The sequence below is a fragment of the Malus sylvestris genome, chromosome 7 (assembly GCF_916048215.2).
Source record: "Malus sylvestris chromosome 7, drMalSylv7.2, whole genome shotgun sequence".
Taxonomy (NCBI): Eukaryota; Viridiplantae; Streptophyta; class Magnoliopsida; order Rosales; family Rosaceae; genus Malus; species Malus sylvestris.
Window position 1 is genome coordinate 29,361,903 of NC_062266.1, and position 18,131 is coordinate 29,380,033.

General features: G+C 39.9%; 3 protein-coding genes across 5 annotated transcripts; 2 read left to right on the plus strand and 1 right to left on the minus strand.

The window, feature by feature from the left end:
* Nucleotides 1-3,385: 3,385 nt before the first annotated feature.
* Nucleotides 3,386-7,684, plus strand: LOC126628108 (phosphoinositide phospholipase C 2-like). 2 transcript variants are annotated; one of them, XM_050297694.1, is made up of 9 exons: nt 3,386-3,821; nt 3,953-4,149; nt 4,639-4,774; nt 4,853-5,098; nt 5,198-5,433; nt 5,846-5,963; nt 6,613-6,765; nt 6,843-6,929; nt 7,163-7,684. In XM_050297694.1, the coding sequence occupies exons 1-9, from the start codon at nt 3,501-3,503 to the stop codon at nt 7,454-7,456; spliced, it is 1,788 nt and encodes a 595-aa protein (XP_050153651.1). In that variant the 5' UTR covers nt 3,386-3,500; the 3' UTR covers nt 7,457-7,684. The 2 variants fall into 2 exon arrangements, with proteins under 2 accessions (XP_050153651.1, XP_050153652.1); XM_050297695.1 differs by having other exon boundaries at nt 3,387-3,821; nt 5,201-5,433.
* Nucleotides 7,685-7,840: 156 nt separating this feature from the next.
* Nucleotides 7,841-12,899, plus strand: LOC126628105 (NF-X1-type zinc finger protein NFXL2). 2 transcript variants are annotated; one of them, XM_050297692.1, is made up of 14 exons: nt 7,841-9,049; nt 9,161-9,274; nt 9,377-9,432; nt 9,753-9,819; nt 10,125-10,217; nt 10,418-10,503; nt 10,620-10,782; nt 10,894-11,067; nt 11,237-11,427; nt 11,555-11,636; nt 11,786-11,992; nt 12,074-12,163; nt 12,251-12,427; nt 12,497-12,899. In XM_050297692.1, exons 1-13 carry the CDS (start codon nt 7,931-7,933, stop codon nt 12,404-12,406), a joined length of 2,598 nt encoding a protein of 865 aa, XP_050153649.1. In that variant the 5' UTR covers nt 7,841-7,930; the 3' UTR covers nt 12,407-12,427; nt 12,497-12,899. The 2 variants fall into 2 exon arrangements, with proteins under 2 accessions (XP_050153649.1, XP_050153648.1); XM_050297691.1 differs by having other exon boundaries at nt 12,251-12,899.
* A 1,900-nt stretch (nt 12,900-14,799) lies between these two features.
* LOC126628107 (putative serine/threonine-protein kinase-like protein CCR3) lies at nt 14,800-17,667 on the minus strand. The gene has a single exon (XM_050297693.1). It carries the CDS (start codon nt 17,447-17,449, stop codon nt 15,029-15,031), a length of 2,421 nt encoding a protein of 806 aa, XP_050153650.1. The 5' UTR covers nt 17,450-17,667; the 3' UTR covers nt 14,800-15,028.
* Between the last annotated feature and the right edge of the window lie 464 nt (nt 17,668-18,131).

The following is an 18,131-nucleotide window of genomic DNA, read 5'->3' on the forward strand; positions in this document are numbered from 1 at the left end:
TCATGCGATAAAACAAGCAGAGGAAAAATTGGCCTTGTGAAACTTGGCAGCTTAGATTTGCACCTCAAAATCCAAATTACACTCAAACGATGAAATTCACGATTTAGCTACAAAAATTATCCCAAAATTGCTTTAGAGTCTAAAAGATTGTTATAAGTGGCAACACGATAATATGGTCCAAAAGATAAATCTTGCCCCTTTAAGTGTATATGATTTGACAAAAACAGTAATTTCTATTTGTTTATTTAACATATTATCTTTGATAGAAATCTTATCAAACTACATAAATTTATGGATAATGCATGCGTCACCCATTTGCGGTTAACGAACCTTTATTGTCTGAATATCATAATCAAATTTGTTCATTCTCTTTATCAGCATCTAAAAATTATTCAATTTGAAGATCTTTTAGTCATTTATATACATAAAGAAATAGACTGTTCATCATCATGATCTTACTTGTTCTTAAAATATCGATTGATTTAACACGTATAAATGATTAAATGATCTTTAGATTGAATTTTGTTTACATATATAATCTTTATATGATGATTTCAATTATAATGTTCAAATGATAATAGTTCGTTAACCATAAGTGCAAATACAAGTGTGCAAATACAAGTAAGTTTCCCTATAAGAACACAAGCAACATCCTAAATTTATTTTTGTACCACATTTTCATATCATCTTAGGTGACATTTGATGTGTATAGAATTAATCAAAATTTTAAATTTAGTTTATTATTTAATAAACTAATAATTAAGAAAAACTAATTAATTAAATGATGATTATGGTATATGAGGAGTCTTGTGGTATATGAGGAGTCTTTCTCCTTCTTTTCCTTGAGTTTTGCAAATTTTTCAAATGATGTGGCTATTCACATCAGATACCATCTAAAATGGTATAGAAATATAATATGAATAATATTACTCTTATTTGCCAGAATTTAAACCACTGAAAACAGGATTTTTCCTTTCCTTTTTTGGTTGGAATTGGAAATAGAAATTGACAGAAAAATAAATAAATAAATAAAAATAATGCCAATTCAAAAGAATAAAAAGTGGTCGACAAGATGATGACAGTAATTAATGATATTTGTAGGGACATGGAAGTCGAAGGATCCTCCCAATATTTCAAAAGTTGATGACTTGGTTGATGGATCCATCCATGTCGACGTTGGTGGTGATGTCGTTTTCTTTCTGCATGATCCCACTGAGCTGGAACCCATTGACAATTTTCTCTCATTTAATTATTTTCAAGGTACCACTAATCCACTACTGCTCCAATCCTGTGAACCTAAAAAAATGACTTTAATAATCACGATTCATTCATTTCGGCGGCTAAAAATTGAGAATAGTATATGAAAAGTAAAAATAAATATGCAGATAACATTACATTTTTACTAAATATTGATTCTAAATTTTTTCTTCATGAAAAGCGTTTCCAGCCATTTTAAAATACATTTTAACGAACCTAAGTTTACAAGCAAGACAATAACATTCTTTTATATGTTCATTAGGTGCAAATTACTCTTTTAATTTTTTTTAGTATATCGATATTTTTACACTAAGTGAAGGAGGAGTTTGGCTAAACTATACAATAGGCAATTTAATTTGGTATCGAATTCGCCATTCACAAAATTCGAATGTAAGACCTCTCACTTGTGGAATAATACTATCATATCGTAGTACTGAATGACAAGTACAAGTTACTCTTTTAAGTATAAAAAATAACACATGAAATACGAACACAAGAAAGTGAAGTAAGTCTAAATACCCGAGCGAGAATGTTGGATGTTTCGGATTATTCTTAATTTCTTGTTTTTGTACTATACTTAACCAATCCCGAAACTACCGAGTACCGGTCAACGTTATACCGTCAAGGACACAGAAGAGTTTCCCTCCAACCAAGAGGCTAATCACAGTGCGACACGTGTTGACATCAGAAGCCAATCATAGAGCGACACGTGTCAACATCGGAAGTCAATCACAACACGACACGTGTCACTGTCAAAACAAAGCTAGAAACTCTCTTCTATAAAAGGAGATCATTCTCCCAAAATATTTCCGAATGTCATTTGTACTAAATCATTCACTAGTACTCACTAAATGAGAGCTTGAACCTATGTACTTGTATAAACCCTTCGTAATTAATTATAACTCCTCTACTCCGTAGACATAACCAATCTGGGTGAATCACGTACATCGTGTGTTTGCTTCCTTGTCTCTATCCATTTGCATACTTATCCATACTAATGATCGGAGCAATCTAGAGAATGTCATAAACTTGACACTTTCTGTTGTTTAAAAGTCCTTACTGATTTTGTGCATCAACATCTTATATATCCTAATAAACTAAAACGCAATGTTTATCCATTGATTTAGAAGCTCGAAAAGGCAACAAAGCCCACCTTATCTCACCTATAATTAATACACATAAACAATGTTTTATTTAAAGGATAATACACATAAAACAATGTTAAGTCAACATTTTTGTTTCGTCGACATAAAATAATTTTAAGTAATGATTAGAATAATGTGTTTTTTTATGGGAACTTTAACGAAAAGCACCTGGTACTGTTCACTTTAACAAAAAACCACATTTTTACACTAAAAAGTCAATCCTGGTACTATTCACTTTACCCTTTATTTTGTCCTTATCATTAAAACTCAAAGTTTTCAAGCCCTTTTCATTAGTTTTTTTTTTTATATGCCTTAATATTCGAATATCCTTTTTTATAATATTCACGGTCCATTTGCATATTGTTTGTTCATAGTTAACGTTCAAATTTTAGCATCGATAATTCAACAGTTAAATGACTTAATTCACAAAGTTGATGTTTAAAAGGTATTTTAGTTAAAATAATCTATGAGATTAAACTACTATTTACTTTTATTTTTGAGATTATTGTCAATCGTCAATCATTTTGATTATTCCGTGGAAAATTTATTTTAAATAAGACCAAATGATAAAAATTACCCTCAAATTTGTCAAAACAATTTGGCCAATTTTTATTAAGCTAAGAGTATTTTTATTATTATAGTCTTTATTTAAATTACAAAATAACAAAAATAATTAACGATTGATAAATTCATAAATTACTTCTATCGACTAAATCTTAAAGAATTATGGCGTTTTCAAGAACTATTCTAGCAAAAATGCCTAATTAAAATGTAGACTAGAAAGTAGGCAATGTAATAAAGAAAGACTGAGAAAATACGACAAAAAGACGAATCGAAAACGCCAGCAACGTAACTATATGGAAGGTCCGCAACGTCACTTCATTAAATTTACTCACCAATCCGCCACGTGTAAATTAAACAATAAAATCCTATTGGGGTGGTGGGTCCCACCCCTTCGCGTTCCATTCCTTCTGTAGTTACTTCACTCTCCCCCACCCCTCTCGCGATTCCCCAGACCAACCAGACACCGACGCGGGAAAGGCAAATTCCCTCCAAATCCTCCGGCTGCGGATTCCGATCGGAAAAAGGCGATCCTCCATGTCCAAACAGACCTACAGAGTCTGCTTCTGCTTCCAGCGGCGCTTCAAGCTCGCCGTCTCGGAAGCACCGCCGGAGGTCAGGGCCTTGTTCGATCAGTACTCGGAGAACGGCATCATGACCGCCGATCACTTCCACCGCTTTCTGAAGGAAGTCCAGAAGGAGGAGAGCGCCACCAAGGAGTTAGCTCAGGCCCTCATCGAACAGAGCCTTGCCGAGTTCAAACACCTCAACATCTTCCACCGCAAGGTCTTCAATCTCGAAGCATTCTTCAAATACCTCTTCGGCGACATCAACCCCCCAATCTCTCCAGCTCTCGGGGTACTATCATTTTAACTTTAATTTTAATTTAACAATGGAATTAATTTTAGTTGTTTTTATGATTTTTTTGTTGATTTTTTGGTATGAATTTTGATATATATATTTATTTATTTATTTCTTTTTTTTTGTAGGTGCACCATGATATGAGTGCGCCATTGTCGCATTATTTCATACACACAGGGCACAACTCTTATCTGACCGGGAACCAGCTGAGCAGTCACTGCAGTGACGTTCCGATTATAGAAGCTCTTCGCAGAGGAGTGAAGGTGATTGAGCTGGATATTTGGCCTAATTCGAATAAAGATGATGTCGATGTGCTTCACGGAGGGTATGGTTACTGTCAAATTTGCAATCTTTATGCTCTAATTTTGTTACCCATTTGGACAAATATGCTAAAGCAAGTAATGGAATGGTGGAATATGCTATAATTTTGTTACCCATTTGGACAAATTTGCGATCTTTGTTCTGTAATTTTGTTACTCATTTCGACAAATATGTTAAATCTAGTAATAGAATAGTGAAACTATGTATGTAGTTCGGTTTTGTGCCGAACTTGAGACGAAAATCGGTTTTGTTTTATTAGGACATTGACGAGACCAGTGAAACTTATCTTTGTGCTGTAATTTACCTGTTTGGACAAATATGTTAACGCTGGTAATGGAATAGTGAATTATTTGTACGCTATTAATTTGCAATCTTTGTTCTGCAATTTTGTTACCTAACTGGAGAAATTTGCTATACGTAGTAACGGAATAGTGAAACTATGTAGTTTGTTTTTGTACCGAACTGAGACATAAGCTGGTTTGTTTTATCACAGGACATTGACTACACCAGTGGAACTTATCAAATGTTTGAGGTCTATTAAGGAACATGCCTTTGCTGCCTCTGAATACCCTGTTGTGATTACTTTAGAAGACCACCTTACCCCTGATCTTCAAGCCAAAGTCGCTCAGGTTGGTATTTGCTATTGCGTTATTAGGATTTTAAACTCGAATGGTCTGGCATTTATTGTTTTGTCAACCATTTTCTAGATGCTCACTGAAACATTTGGGGACGTACTGTTTCATCCTGGCTCGGAGTGTTTGAAAGAATTTCCATCCCCAGCGTCACTAAAGAAAAGGATTATTATTTCAACCAAACCGCCTAAGAAATATCCTGAGGCAAAGAATGCTGTGCAAGGAGAAAGTGATCCAAAGAGTGGAAAGACTCCAGCTGATGAGGAAGCGTGGGGTAAAGAAGTTCCGGACGCCAAAGGTGCAACTGTGGCAAATGACACGGTGTGGAGATTTTTTCAGTGTAACTGCTGCATTGCTGATGTGGTGTACCAAGCTTTTTTAGTTTATTTAATTTAATTTTTAACTTCAGTTGTGTTTTAGCAGGATGAATTGGATAAAGACGATAGCACTGAGGAGGAAGATATTGATTATGGTGGTTCCAAGTCCGATCAAAATGTAGCACCTGAATATAAGCATTTAATAGCCATTCATGCTGGGAAACCTAAAGGTGGATTAGCAGAGTGTCTCAAAGTAGATACAGATAAAGTGCGGCGTATAAGCTTAAGTGAGCAACAGCTCGAGAAGGCAGTAGTAACGTACGGAAAGGAAATTGTCAGGTATTTGACTCACATCTTTTATGAACTGTGTTGTTAAGGGATCCTCTTCCCATCTATAACTTGCGCTCACATGACACTAACTCTTACTAAAATAAGAATGTAGCACTAGTGAGACAATCATATCGTGTCATGTGAGTTCAAGTTTCATTTGAGTACTAGTTAACCTTAACACAACGCACTCACTGTTCAGTGCTAATTGCATTACAATTATTTGATAGACTTTACATTATTGTCCTGGATAGATCTTAGAGGGCAGGTTCAATTTCAGGTCCATTATTAAGCCGGTGCAGGCATACCGCCTTAACCATTTTCTTTTCCAGTACACTAACATGCATTTAAGAATCATAATGTATACTTGCATCTTGATTATTAGAAGAAAAAACTTTCCACACTGACTACTGGTTTCATATAGGTTTACTCAGAGGAATATTCTGAGGGTGTACCCAAAGGGCATACGTGTGGACTCATCAAATTACAACCCAATGATTGGGTGGTCGTATGGGGCTCAAATGGTTGCATTTAATATGCAGGTAAAATTTTTGTGTATTTAAGGTTAGATTCTCGCCAAAGGCTAATTTGAACCACATTATTGCTAGCCCATTGTGAGGCTAAGCCCACCTCGTCCCCCTTTGTGTAGATAATATCACCTCTTAAAAAGAAAAAGTACTAATTTTTCACCAGTTGTGGGTTAGGCCAGTTGGCAGGGGCAAACTGCCTGCCCCCTTGCACCTGAGTTTGAAATCCCCATCCCCTTAAATCCGAGTAGTGTAGAATATCGTCTTGTTAGAAAGGTCTATTTTTCCATATTGGTAGTGCTTAATTACTATCCATTGTGCTAATTAAATATTTTGTTTTCCCCCTTATATAGTAAACTATGATTAGTAACAGTCAATTAGGTGAAGTTTTGAGGACTAGCTTTATGATTTTTGAATGTGTCATAGCTAGGCTTATGCTATCTGTATAATAATTGATTCAACAGTTTTGTATGACAATCGGATTGTATATATTTGTGATATATCCATTAAATGGGAAATGGTTGGCGTTTTCTAGTGGTCCTAATATTGGTTTGAGGGTCAATGGAGGATCACTTTGGTTCTATGGCTTTCGAAATAGAGATAAACAAATGAATAATTTCTTGGCTTACCTCTTGCATACTTAGAGCGGGTTTCCTTGTGACAGGGATATGGAAGACCATTGTGGGTGATGCAGGGAATGTTTAGAGCCAATGGTGGGTGCGGCTATGTGAAAAAACCGGATTTTCTTTTGAAGAGTGGTCCACATAATGAGGTGTTTGATCCTAAATATAGTTTACCAGTGAAAAAAACTTTGAAGGTGAGCACCGTATTGCTAGGCTTTTGACTGTCGTCACTTGTTTTGTTGTAGCTAATGGTTATTCTTCTGTTTTCTAGGTAAAAGTATATATGGGAGAAGGATGGTACTATGATTTCAAGCACACACACTTTGATGCGTATTCTCCTCCGGATTTTTATACAAGGGTAAGTTGAAGTAGACTACTTCGTTATCACTTCTTGTATTTGGGAATTTTTGTGTACGTTGTGGTTGTCTTGAGGGTTTGCTGTTTCCTTGTGATTTCACCCGCGCATTTTTTCCACTCCTGTTTTCCAGTGTTGTTGGTTTTGCCTGCATGTTTTTACTAGCATGTTTCAGTAACTCCCGGATCAGGTATACCAAAGAATCGAAAATGTGATATCAACTTTATAACATTCAGGTAGGAATTGCTGGAGTTGCTGATGATAGCGTGATGAAAAAGACGAAGGCCCTAGAGGACAATTGGATTCCGGCCTGGAACGAAGAATTCGAATTCCCATTAACCGTTCCAGAACTAGCTGTGCTCCGCATTGAAGTTCATGAGTACGACATGTCAGAGAAGGACGACTTTGGAGGCCAAACCTGCCTGCCGGTGTCTGAGCTACGTAGAGGGATTCGAGCAGTTCCCTTACACTGCCCTAAGGGACAGAAGTACAAATCGGTGAAGCTTCTTATGCACTTCGATTTTGTTTGAAAAAAAACCCGGTTCCCATGTTGTATCGCCGGAGAAGAAGAGAACACTACAATTTAGCCTTTTGTTTGTGTTAAATTTGTGTGTAATGTTTTTGGTATGTATTTGGTTATACATTACTTAGTTCTCTATGTGATTTATGTAATACAACGTCGTGTACCTGAAGTTACGTAAATTTGTAACAGTTTGTAACTTTATCTTCCTCAATAAAATTTGCTAGCTTTTGCATCATTTAGTATTTTATTTTATGAATGTCTAACGAAAAGTCTGCTGTACTATTTATTTTATTTTATTTTATTTGGGCCTCGTTGGCCTGGCCGAATAGTAAATGGGCTTTAGTTATTTGGAGGCCCATCGATAATTAGACCAATTTAGAGACTTTCCATGTGCCGACGTGCCGTGGCGCTCAAAATCTCCGAAATCTGCCGCGCTCTGTAAAATAAGGAAAAGATCGACTCTTGGCCCCGAATTCCCAAAATGCCCTCAAACCACTCGGACTCCGACACCGACTCCGACCAGAGCCAATCTGGCTCCGGACCCGTTCGCCACTCGGATCTCTCCGACTCCATTTTCCGAACCTACTTGGAATTCACAGGAAAATCAACAGCGACCACGGCCGACCTCTCCAAGATCCAATCTTTCCTGACGTCATCCTCCTCCGGCGCTCTGTCATGCCTGATATGCCTGGAGCGGATCCGGCCCGCCGACCCGACATGGTCCTGCACCTCCGTCTGTTTCTCCGTCTTCCACCTCATATGCATCCAGAGCTGGGCGCGCCAGGCCTCCAATTTGTCCGCCTTGCGGGCCTCCACCCGCCTCCCCATTTCCGCCCAGAAAGCCGCCGATGTATCAGTCTGGAACTGCCCCAAATGTAGGATAGAGTACCCCCATTCCCAAATCCCCAAGAATTATTACTGTTTCTGTGGAAAGCTCGAGAACCCACCGAGCGATGACCCGTGGGTTCTGCCGCATTCGTGCGGCGAGGTCTGCAACCGGCCGCTGAAGCACGGCTGCGGCCACCATTGCTTGCTTCTTTGCCACCCGGGTCCCTGCCCGTCCTGCCCGAAGCTTGTAGAATCTCGGTGCTTTTGTGGGTCTGTGAAGGACGTCCGGCGATGTGGATTTAAGCATTTCTCTTGTAATAATGCTTGTAAGAAGGTATTGGCTTGTGGGATCCACCGGTGCTCGGAGATTTGCCACCAGGGGCCCTGCTTGCCGTGCCGGGTGCGGGGAGTGTACCGGTGCCAATGTGGGAAGAAGGAGGAGGAGAAGGAGTGTTGTGAGCGGCTTGATTTTAGGTGTGAGGAGCCGTGCGAGAAGGTGCTTGGCTGTGGGCAGCATAAGTGTACCAAAGGGTGTCATTTGGGGGAGTGCGGGCCGTGCCCGTCCCAGGGGAAGAGGACATGCCCCTGTGGAAAGAGAATGCATGAGGGATTGTCTTGCAAAGCCTCTGTGCCTTTGTGTGGTTCAACTTGTGATAAGATGCTCAGTTGCGGCTACCATAGGTGCCCGGAGAGGTGTCATCGTGGGGAGTGCATTGAGACTTGCAGAACAGTTGTCATTAAGTATTGCCGGTGCGGGAGCTTGAAAAAGGAGGTATGACGTTTGCTATTTTGCTCAAATTTAGAATCTTTCGATCAAAGAGGGATTGATTCACTTGTTAGTTTATGAGTTCACTAAAAGATAGTGTAATTGGATCTAGAATAGGTTCCTTGCCATCAAGATTTAGCATGCGAAAGGAAGTGCCAGAGACTAAGGGACTGTGGGCGGCATGCTTGTAAGCGCAGGTGCTGTGATGGGGACTGCCCACCGTGCTCAGAGGTTTGTGTTCCTCGTTCGGCTTCTGATTTGAGGTCTATACTGGTAAAATTCTGATTTTAGGTCTATAATCATTTGTGTTTGTATTGATTTTTGAACTTTTAGATTTGTGGAAGAAAGCTACGATGTAGGAACCACAAGTGCCCATCTCCATGCCATAGGTATGTTTCCCTATCCCGTGGCAGATCTGTAGTCACATTAGTTGAGCTGGAACATTCTGTTATTCAATAGTGTGGATATAATATGTATATTATTCAAGAGAAATCTTCAGAGTTAGAGTGATGAGAAATTGAACTCCATATGACAAGTCTGGCATGGCATTCTTAAACTTGAGTGTTTCTATAAAAAACAACAATATATATTGCTACTTGTATTAGAGGGAAAACAAATGAACAGTTTTTCTTTTCAAATAGTTTGAAGCTTTAGATGAAAATGAAAAGGTTTTAGTTGCAAATTATGAAGTACAGTTTTGTTTCTACAGAGGTGCTTGTGCTCCGTGCCCAGTGATGGTGACAATTACATGTGCATGCGGTCAGACACACTTTGAGGTGCGGGTTTTTGCCATTGCAGTTCATCTCTATATACTTGGTGGTGATTCTAACTGTCTCATTAGGATAAACAACATGCATACTAACAGAGGTGTTGCTTGTGACTGCTGCAAAAGGATTGCAATTTTTGTTCTTTATGAGTGAACATCTTTTCTGATATTTTTTTTAAAAAACTTTCCGGGTTAATATCGTTAGAAAAGAAGACCTGGTTCATAGCATGTTGCACAACGAAAGTTTTCTTATGTTCCTTGGCCAAATTGGTCTGAAGATGTATTTTCCACTTTCCAAATGGATTTTGAATTCAGGTTCCTTGCGGTACTGAGATGGATCAAAAGCCTCCCAGATGTCGTAAGCCATGCCCTATTACTCCTTTATGCAGGCATGGACCAAATTCCAAGGTACAGTTGGTTGGTTTGGCCTAGTTTGTCTCAAAGTTTGTGTCAAGGATCTACACTTGAGCTTTATTGGAACATACATGTAGGTTCTTAAAATTATAGCATGACCATTATCATGAATGTGCAGTTAATAGATAAATGCTACCCCTATTTAACAGTGCCTTGTGTTATGGTAATGACAATTATTTTTGTTCTTTCCCCAGCCACATAAATGCCATTATGGAGCCTGCCACCCGTGTAGATTACTTTGTGAGGAAGAATACCCATGTGGCCACAATTGCAAGCTAAGGTTTGCAGGATTTTTTCAATGCGTTATTTTGATTTTGAGCTATTCTCTGGAAAATATCTCTAACATACTTCCTTTATACAACTAATTTCAGTAAATTCATTTATTTTAATCTTCAGGTGTCATGGTCCTAAACCTCCTCCGAATCTGGAATTTTCGTTGAAACCTAAGAAGAAGAAATCCTTTCATCAGAGTGAATCTACTCCAGGATCTCCATGCCCTCCATGCCCAGAACTTGTTTGGAGGTCATGTGTTGGCCAGCACATCGGGGCAGATAAAATGGTGTGTTTGATACCACAGAATTTCAACTCAAACTACTTGACTTAGTTATATCAACTTGGCCTCATATTTTCTCGTGAATTCCACTTATCATTTGTTTGTGCCTTGGATCAGATGATCTGCTCAGATAAAACACTATTTTCCTGCGAAAACTTGTGCGGAAATCCTCTACCTTGTGGTAATCACTTTTGCACAAAAACTTGTCACCCCCTCAAGAATCAAACGGTGCCATCAGTCCGACAAGCAAGAAGTGAGCCTTGTGAGAAGTGTCAACTTCCTTGCAAAAAGGTGTTATTAATTCCTTCATATTAGACTGCTCTGATGATTCTCTTTAGGATCCTCCACCTTCCATGAAAACTGATCTTTACCTTAATTTTACTACAATTATTATCTTCGACTTTCTTTTAGTACTTTTGAAACTAAACGTTGCATGATTGCTGAAAATGTGTTCATTCAGGAGAGGGAGCCTGCATGTCCTCATCCTTGTCCTTTGCCATGTCATCCTGGAGACTGCCCTCCTTGCAAGGTGCTTGTAAAGCGATCGTGTCACTGTGGTTCCATGGTTCATGTTTTTGAGTGCATATATTTTAACAGCTTGTCCGAAAAGGAGCAAATGGCTGCTCGTTCATGTAAGGGGCCTTGTCACAGGTAATACAAATACATGTTTTCTTTTGCTTGTTCGGTTGTACACCTTTAAGTATTATTCCAGTTCTCTCTACTATTTGCTTCCCTTTTGAATTAAGAGAGGATCTTAGTGGTGCTGTTCATTATGCAGAAAGTTGCCGTATTGTACTCATCTGTGCCCTGAGATTTGTCATCCTGGTCAATGTTCATCACCCGAAAAGTGCTCTAAAAAGGTTATAATTCTTGTATTACCATAAAATATAAGTTTTATTGAAAATTTTCATGTTTGTTAGCTCAGGGAAAAGAAAGTGAAGTTATTGCATGAATTATCGTCTCACGCACTCTTTAGCTTTCTGACTTGATTCTAACTTTATATGCAAAGGTTACTGTCCGTTGTGGATGCCAGAGCTTGAAAAAGGAGTGGTTATGTCACAATGTTCAGGCAGCCTATCGCGATGCTGGTTCGGATCCCAAAGATGTATCTAAGAATCAATTTGGACTTGGACTCATTCCTTGCAATTCCGACTGCAAAAGCAAACAAAAGGTTAATGATTCAGAATTACAGTTGCGTCGACCTAAATCTGTGGAGGTAAGATATTGAAATTCAAACAGACTTTTGTGATTTGAAACTTGCTGCTGTCATTCTAATGCCATTTTTTGTGTCTTGAAGGTGAAGGAATCAGATAATGATAGGCAAGGACCAAAGCGGAAGAAAAGGCGTGAGCGGGTGCAACAAGTGACACAAACCTCGACACTGCAAGTATGTATTTCCTTGAAAGAAAAAACCGAGCACTTTGAACTGCCTCGTTATTCACTTGCTAACTCTTAACTCTACATTTTCAAACAGAAAATTATTTCCAACATGAAACGGTGTCTTCTAGTTTTCACCCTCCTGGTGGTTTTAGTTGCTGTATCATACTACGGATACAGGGGTCTCCTCCGGCTTAATGATTGGATGAATGAAGTTGAAGAGAATCGACAAAGAAGATACCCCCGAATCTAACCAAGGAAAACCTCGATAAAGGTAATACATTATACGCCAATAAAATGGCCTCACGATCAAGAAAATGGCCTCACCAAGTGCTTTCTGCAGAATGTAGCCGGAATTTTGGCCTTGTTTGTACTAATATGAGTCCTTCAAGCCGATAAACTTGATGATCTCGACGACGCTGATGACACATTCAAACAGAAATCGGAGTGATGGCTCATTTTCACAAGCTTGATTTGGTCCTCTGTTGCTTAGGAAATAAGAATTACAAAGAGAAAAATGAACCCTTCTTACAACATGTGGAATGTATGTTGAACCTTTTTTTTTAGTTGAGAAAATTGGGGCATCGGTTCTTGGATGTTGATTGAATTGGAGCTTTGGCCTTTGAATTAAGGTTCCGATGCAATGAAACTTCCAGTCCTTATTGGCACTCTAAAAACCTTTTATTGTGGACGAAAAACTAATGGCGTTGCTCAAACCAATGGAGTACGATTCTCTCTTCTTCAAATTTCGTTCCCTCTCCTTTTCTCTTACCTTCTTTATTGTTTTTTTCTTTCTATAGAGAAGTCAACATAAAATGCTGACGTGACTTAATTATGAACTTTTAAATATAAAGGTATTCAACGAGACGGCAGGAGAGGAGAGAATTAACATCATAAAATATAAAAATAATTTATATTTTATGTAATTATTTTTGTTCCTTTTGTATGAATTAAAACAAAAAAAAATGATGGAAAAGGGGAATGAATTTTCTGGGAATTTCCGTGCTCCCTCAGTGGGCCTAATTACTCGATTTTGTTTAAAAGCGTATGTCACCCTCATTAACATAGACGTATTTAGGCACCACCACTCCAACTGCTCCCACTCCCAACTCCCAATTCGCAAGGCCACACACAAGAGAGTTAGTAAATCTTGACTTTTTCCCCTATCGATTGCCAATCAATTTTTCAAATTTGGTACGCTTTTGAGTGTTATCTTCTAATCATTGGATTGGATTGATGAAAAGAAAGTTAGAGAACATAAACAAGCGGATGAGTGCATACTATGACAACGGAAATGCAAAAATGAATGGTGTGTAGGACGAGAGATTTTCAAGTTCCTAGCAATTCAGGCTAAATTAGTTAAAAATGTCATACAAAACATTAAACAAATGGATTGAAGATGCACTTACATGAGCATTACAAAGCCAATAAACAAAAGATTGTTGATGACTCCATTCATTATGTTTGCATTTAATCGCTTCCAAATCTCTTTGTCTCATGTAGACTAAATCCAGTGATACTTAAAATTCCATCGTCCAAACAGCTCTTAATATTATTTATTATCATAAAGATGTTCATGGTTATTTGACATGACTGGCTGCATTGATAACATATTTATTGCTTACAAAAATAACAGTAGCATGCACATATTAATCAATAAATGTTATGCTTTCATATTAAAGTGTAGAATTTGATTCTTCAGGTTTTTCTTTAACTTAGGTTTGTAGAGAGACTTACACTAGAAAAATCATTGTAGTAGTGTCTCAAACCAGCAACACTTCCGACATATTAAAAAGTTAAATACAAAGTCATGCATTCGTGGTTTGCAATGCTGTAATAGTGGTGTCTCATATATGGAGAAAAAAAAGAAGAAAAAAACATGTATTACACGAGTATACTATCAATTGTTTTATTGTATATATTTATGCATGGAGAAGGAGAATGGGATCTTAACCCTACACGTGTCGAACATCTAAGAGACACTTGGGCGTATCTAATTTGGCAAGTGTCTCTCCAGTTTGGCAGCCTTGCTAGAATTTCCAAGTCAAACTGGCGTACATGTAAACTGTGATTCAAAGTTATAGTCTCTGATAATAATATTTTCTCATTTTTCTAATAATATTTGGCGACACTGGAGGCTCTACTTGTAGCGGCTACTGCTCTTAACTCAAAGTACAAACCGCAGGCTTTGTAATCTTTGGATCTCTTCACAAAAAGCAGAAAGAAAAAAAAGCACTTTTATAATTTATCATGGGAATCCCTATGGTTTTTTGGGAAGCCAAACTTTTGTGTCACATTCTTTGACTCTCATTTGGCCACTCATTTACCAAACAACATTGTTGTCATGCGACTTCGTGTTAACAAGGACACCCACCTAAATGAATTATTCTTTGTTCAATCGCATCACAAATACTTTGGTTAGATCGCCTGATTAGCTGGCTGATCCGATTATTTAATATCGACAAACATATCGATCATCGACAATTCATTCATATTACGAACAATACTAAACTTATGTGGTAAATGACTGAGGGCATGACAATATTTGATTGACTCCATTGATGATCTAACCCTAGTTAAATGCATTGGCACACAAAGAAGAAGTAAAATGTAGGGAAGAGAGAAAAGTTAGGCAACACTTGAAAATTGCAAGCAAAGGCTGTATATTTCTAGCTGTTGGTGTTTACAAGATGTTACACTACAGCAAGGTTAGACGGAAACCCCTAAATCTTTAGTCTTTTTACACCCCCAATGGTAAATCTTTTATTTAAATCCATCCAATTTATCCCCAAAAATTTGACAAAAATTGAAGAAATAATTCAACTTTTCTTTTCTATTCTTTCTTTAACGGGAAGGAAGCACATTTTACTCACTCTTACTCTGCTGAGACAATGGAGATTGCACCACTTGAGATGCTGCCAGGGCTTTCATCGCACAGGGCATACGCCCTCTCCAAGTTCGCCACAATGTCCGCCATCGTCGGCCTATCTTTCCCTTCCAAACTCACACAATGCATTGCTGTATACGCCACCAGCTCAACCGCCTCCGATTCATTCACTTCCGGAGGCCCAACCCTCTTGTCCAAAACCCTCACCAACTCCCCTTTCATAATCGCCGGCACTGCGAAATCCACCACGCTTATAGGCGTCCCCCCATCCTCACCATCCTTAAATATTGCCCTCTTCCCCGTCAGAAGCTCCAGTAGCACCACGCCGAGTCCATAGACATCGCTCTTCGCGGTCAACAAGTTGAGTCCGTAGTACTCGGGATCAATGTAGCCAACCGTCCCTGCCGCCTTCGTTGGCCTAAAATCCACCTCCGACTCCGGCCCCATCAACGACAACCCAAAATCAGACACCCTCGCGGTCCAATTCGCGTCGAGCAAGATGTTCGATGACTTTATATCTCGATGAATGATAGGCGGCACGGCGTAATTGTGCAGATACTCAATGCCTCTGGAGGCATCCAATGCAACCTTGATCCTCATTTTCCACGAATTTAACAAACTACTGCTTCTCTCCACATTGTTCTTGTCATGCAAGTGATCATAAAGCGCACCGTTTTTCACGTGCTCGTACACCAAAAGCCTCTCGTCCCTCTCTTGGCAATATCCGACAAGCCTGACGAGATGTTTGTGATGAACTCTCGACAAGAACGCAAGTTCCGAATCGAATGCGCTCTCCTTCTCCTGATACTTCTTCATCTTCGGGGCGGTTTCGCCTCTCTTGATCGCAACTTCCCGGCCGTCAGGCAGTTTGCCTCTATATACAACTCCGAAGCTTCCGGCGCCAATCTTGTTCTCCATTGAGAAGTCATTGGTGGCGGCCGCGAGCTCGGACAGGGAAAACTCCTCCGCCCTGTCTGCATGCTTCGAGGATGTTCCGCTCCTCTGCCGCCTCATGATCCTCGAGCCCTGGCGGCGGATGGTGGAGGATCTCGACGGGGGACTATTGTTTGACGTTATCCCATTGCCATTGTTTGAGCTAGCATCTCTAGTAATTGTCGGCTGAACTGAATTGTGAATCTTTTTGTCCCCAAAACAACCGCCGGTCCACAAACAATAAATAACAGTACAAATACCTGCAAAAGCTCCGACAGAACCCACAATGGCAAACATCAATAAACCCGTCGTCAATGCCGCGGGCGGCAGCCTTGACGGCAGGGGCGGCGGCGGCGGCGGCGGTGGAAATGCTGGTGGTGGCAATGAAATTGGAGGCAAACAGGGCTTGCAAATGTTGTCTGCACCAAAACAGAGCCTTTGGGACTGAGGGTAAATTCCACATTCACCGCAGGAGGAATTGACACAAGAACCGGGAAGAATTTCGGGCAATTCGAGCTCCTCCCCTGATTTCAAACCGGAGAGATTGGGCCAGCCCGTACCCCAACAAACAATCGAAAAATTCCTGGTGGTTAATCCACAAACGAAATCCGACCCAGAAGCAATTACTTCAAAAGACACCCCGTTTGTTTGGTTAAATGCAAATTGACCTCCTCCTCCCCAACAAATGACCGTTTTATTTGAAGTTCTGATTGCGCAGCTGTGGTTTACTCCGAGGGACAGAGCAGAGAACTCGAAAGGCGAGCCAGGAGGGACGTTCCATTGGCCGGCGCCATTGCTTCCCCGGCAGACTATAAGTCCTGTGGTGTTGATCCCGCACACGTGCGAGCCGCCGGCTGTGATGGTCGCCATTGTCATGTTTCCGAACCCGGTTTGTATTTCTTCCGCCATTGAAGTTGCTCTGCCCCAGCATCGAACCCGGAGGGTGGCTTTGGAAATTCCGCAAGAGAAACCCGACCCCGATGAAATCGAGGAGAATTGGTCCGACCCAGATGGTAATTCGGACACGTCGTCGACCCGCCAGCATTTTATGGTGCCTGTGACGACGGTTCTGGCGCAGATATGGTCGTCGCCGACTGAGAGATTTTCTAACGTAACGGTTTTGTTGAAGTAAAGACGTTTGGATGGGAAGGTGGAGTTTTGGGAGGCGATGTCGTCCCAGCAGAGGATGCTGTATCCGCCAGAGCGGAGGCCGCATAGAGAGGTCCGTCCGCCGGAGATGGCGGAGAAGGAGATGTTGGGCTCGACTGCGACGGTTTGTCCGCGGCGGTAGCAGACGATGCGCTGCCGCGGTTGGTCTGACACGACACCGCAGACGGTGCCGGAGGCGGAGATAACGGCAAGGGTGGAGCCGGAACCGAAGGCATGAGCTTGTGGTGGTATAACGGCGAAGAGGATGGTGGCGGTGATGATGATGAAGGTGGCGGTGGTAAGGGAGGAGAAGGGTCGTTTCGTCATAGAAAGGAGTGGGGATTGACGGCATGGGTGGTAGGTTGGCGTGCTCTGGTCTGCTTCATTGGAGGAGCTCTTTTGGGGTTTGCATGCACGCAGACAGACACAGAAGAGGAGGAGAGAGAGAGAGAGAGAGAGAGAGAGAGAGAGAGAGAGAGATTGAGAGAGAGAGTGAGAGAGAGATCCAAGTAGATTTTGGGTTCAGAAACTGATGAAACTCTGAGGTTGTTTCACAGCATTTATATATAATTCGTTTCTTTTCTTCTAATTTTTTCCCTTTTTGGTTGTTACTTTTTCAAAACTGGCTATTTTTCTTTATAAGTCATTTTTAATAATTTTTTAATTTCAAAAACTATCGGATTTTTGGAATTTAAAGTAAATTTTTTTTAGAATTGGTAAAGTATTTTGTGAAGAAGCCTTTCACATCTCAAAAATGTATATGGTTATCGTTTGAACCCTTGGGTAATGCTTGAATTCATTTATAACGAGTTTTGATTCAATTTGTAGATACGAACTTTCTCTAAATTCAATGAAGCGTATTTGGAACAAAATATTTTCTCTTGGATTTTCAATGGCGTATATATGGTGAAAAGGAGGAAATAAGGTTTAATGTAGCAAAGAAAATAGATTATAAGCAAAATTTGGCAGTTATTTTCAAATATAAATACCATTCTACTAGTATATGACA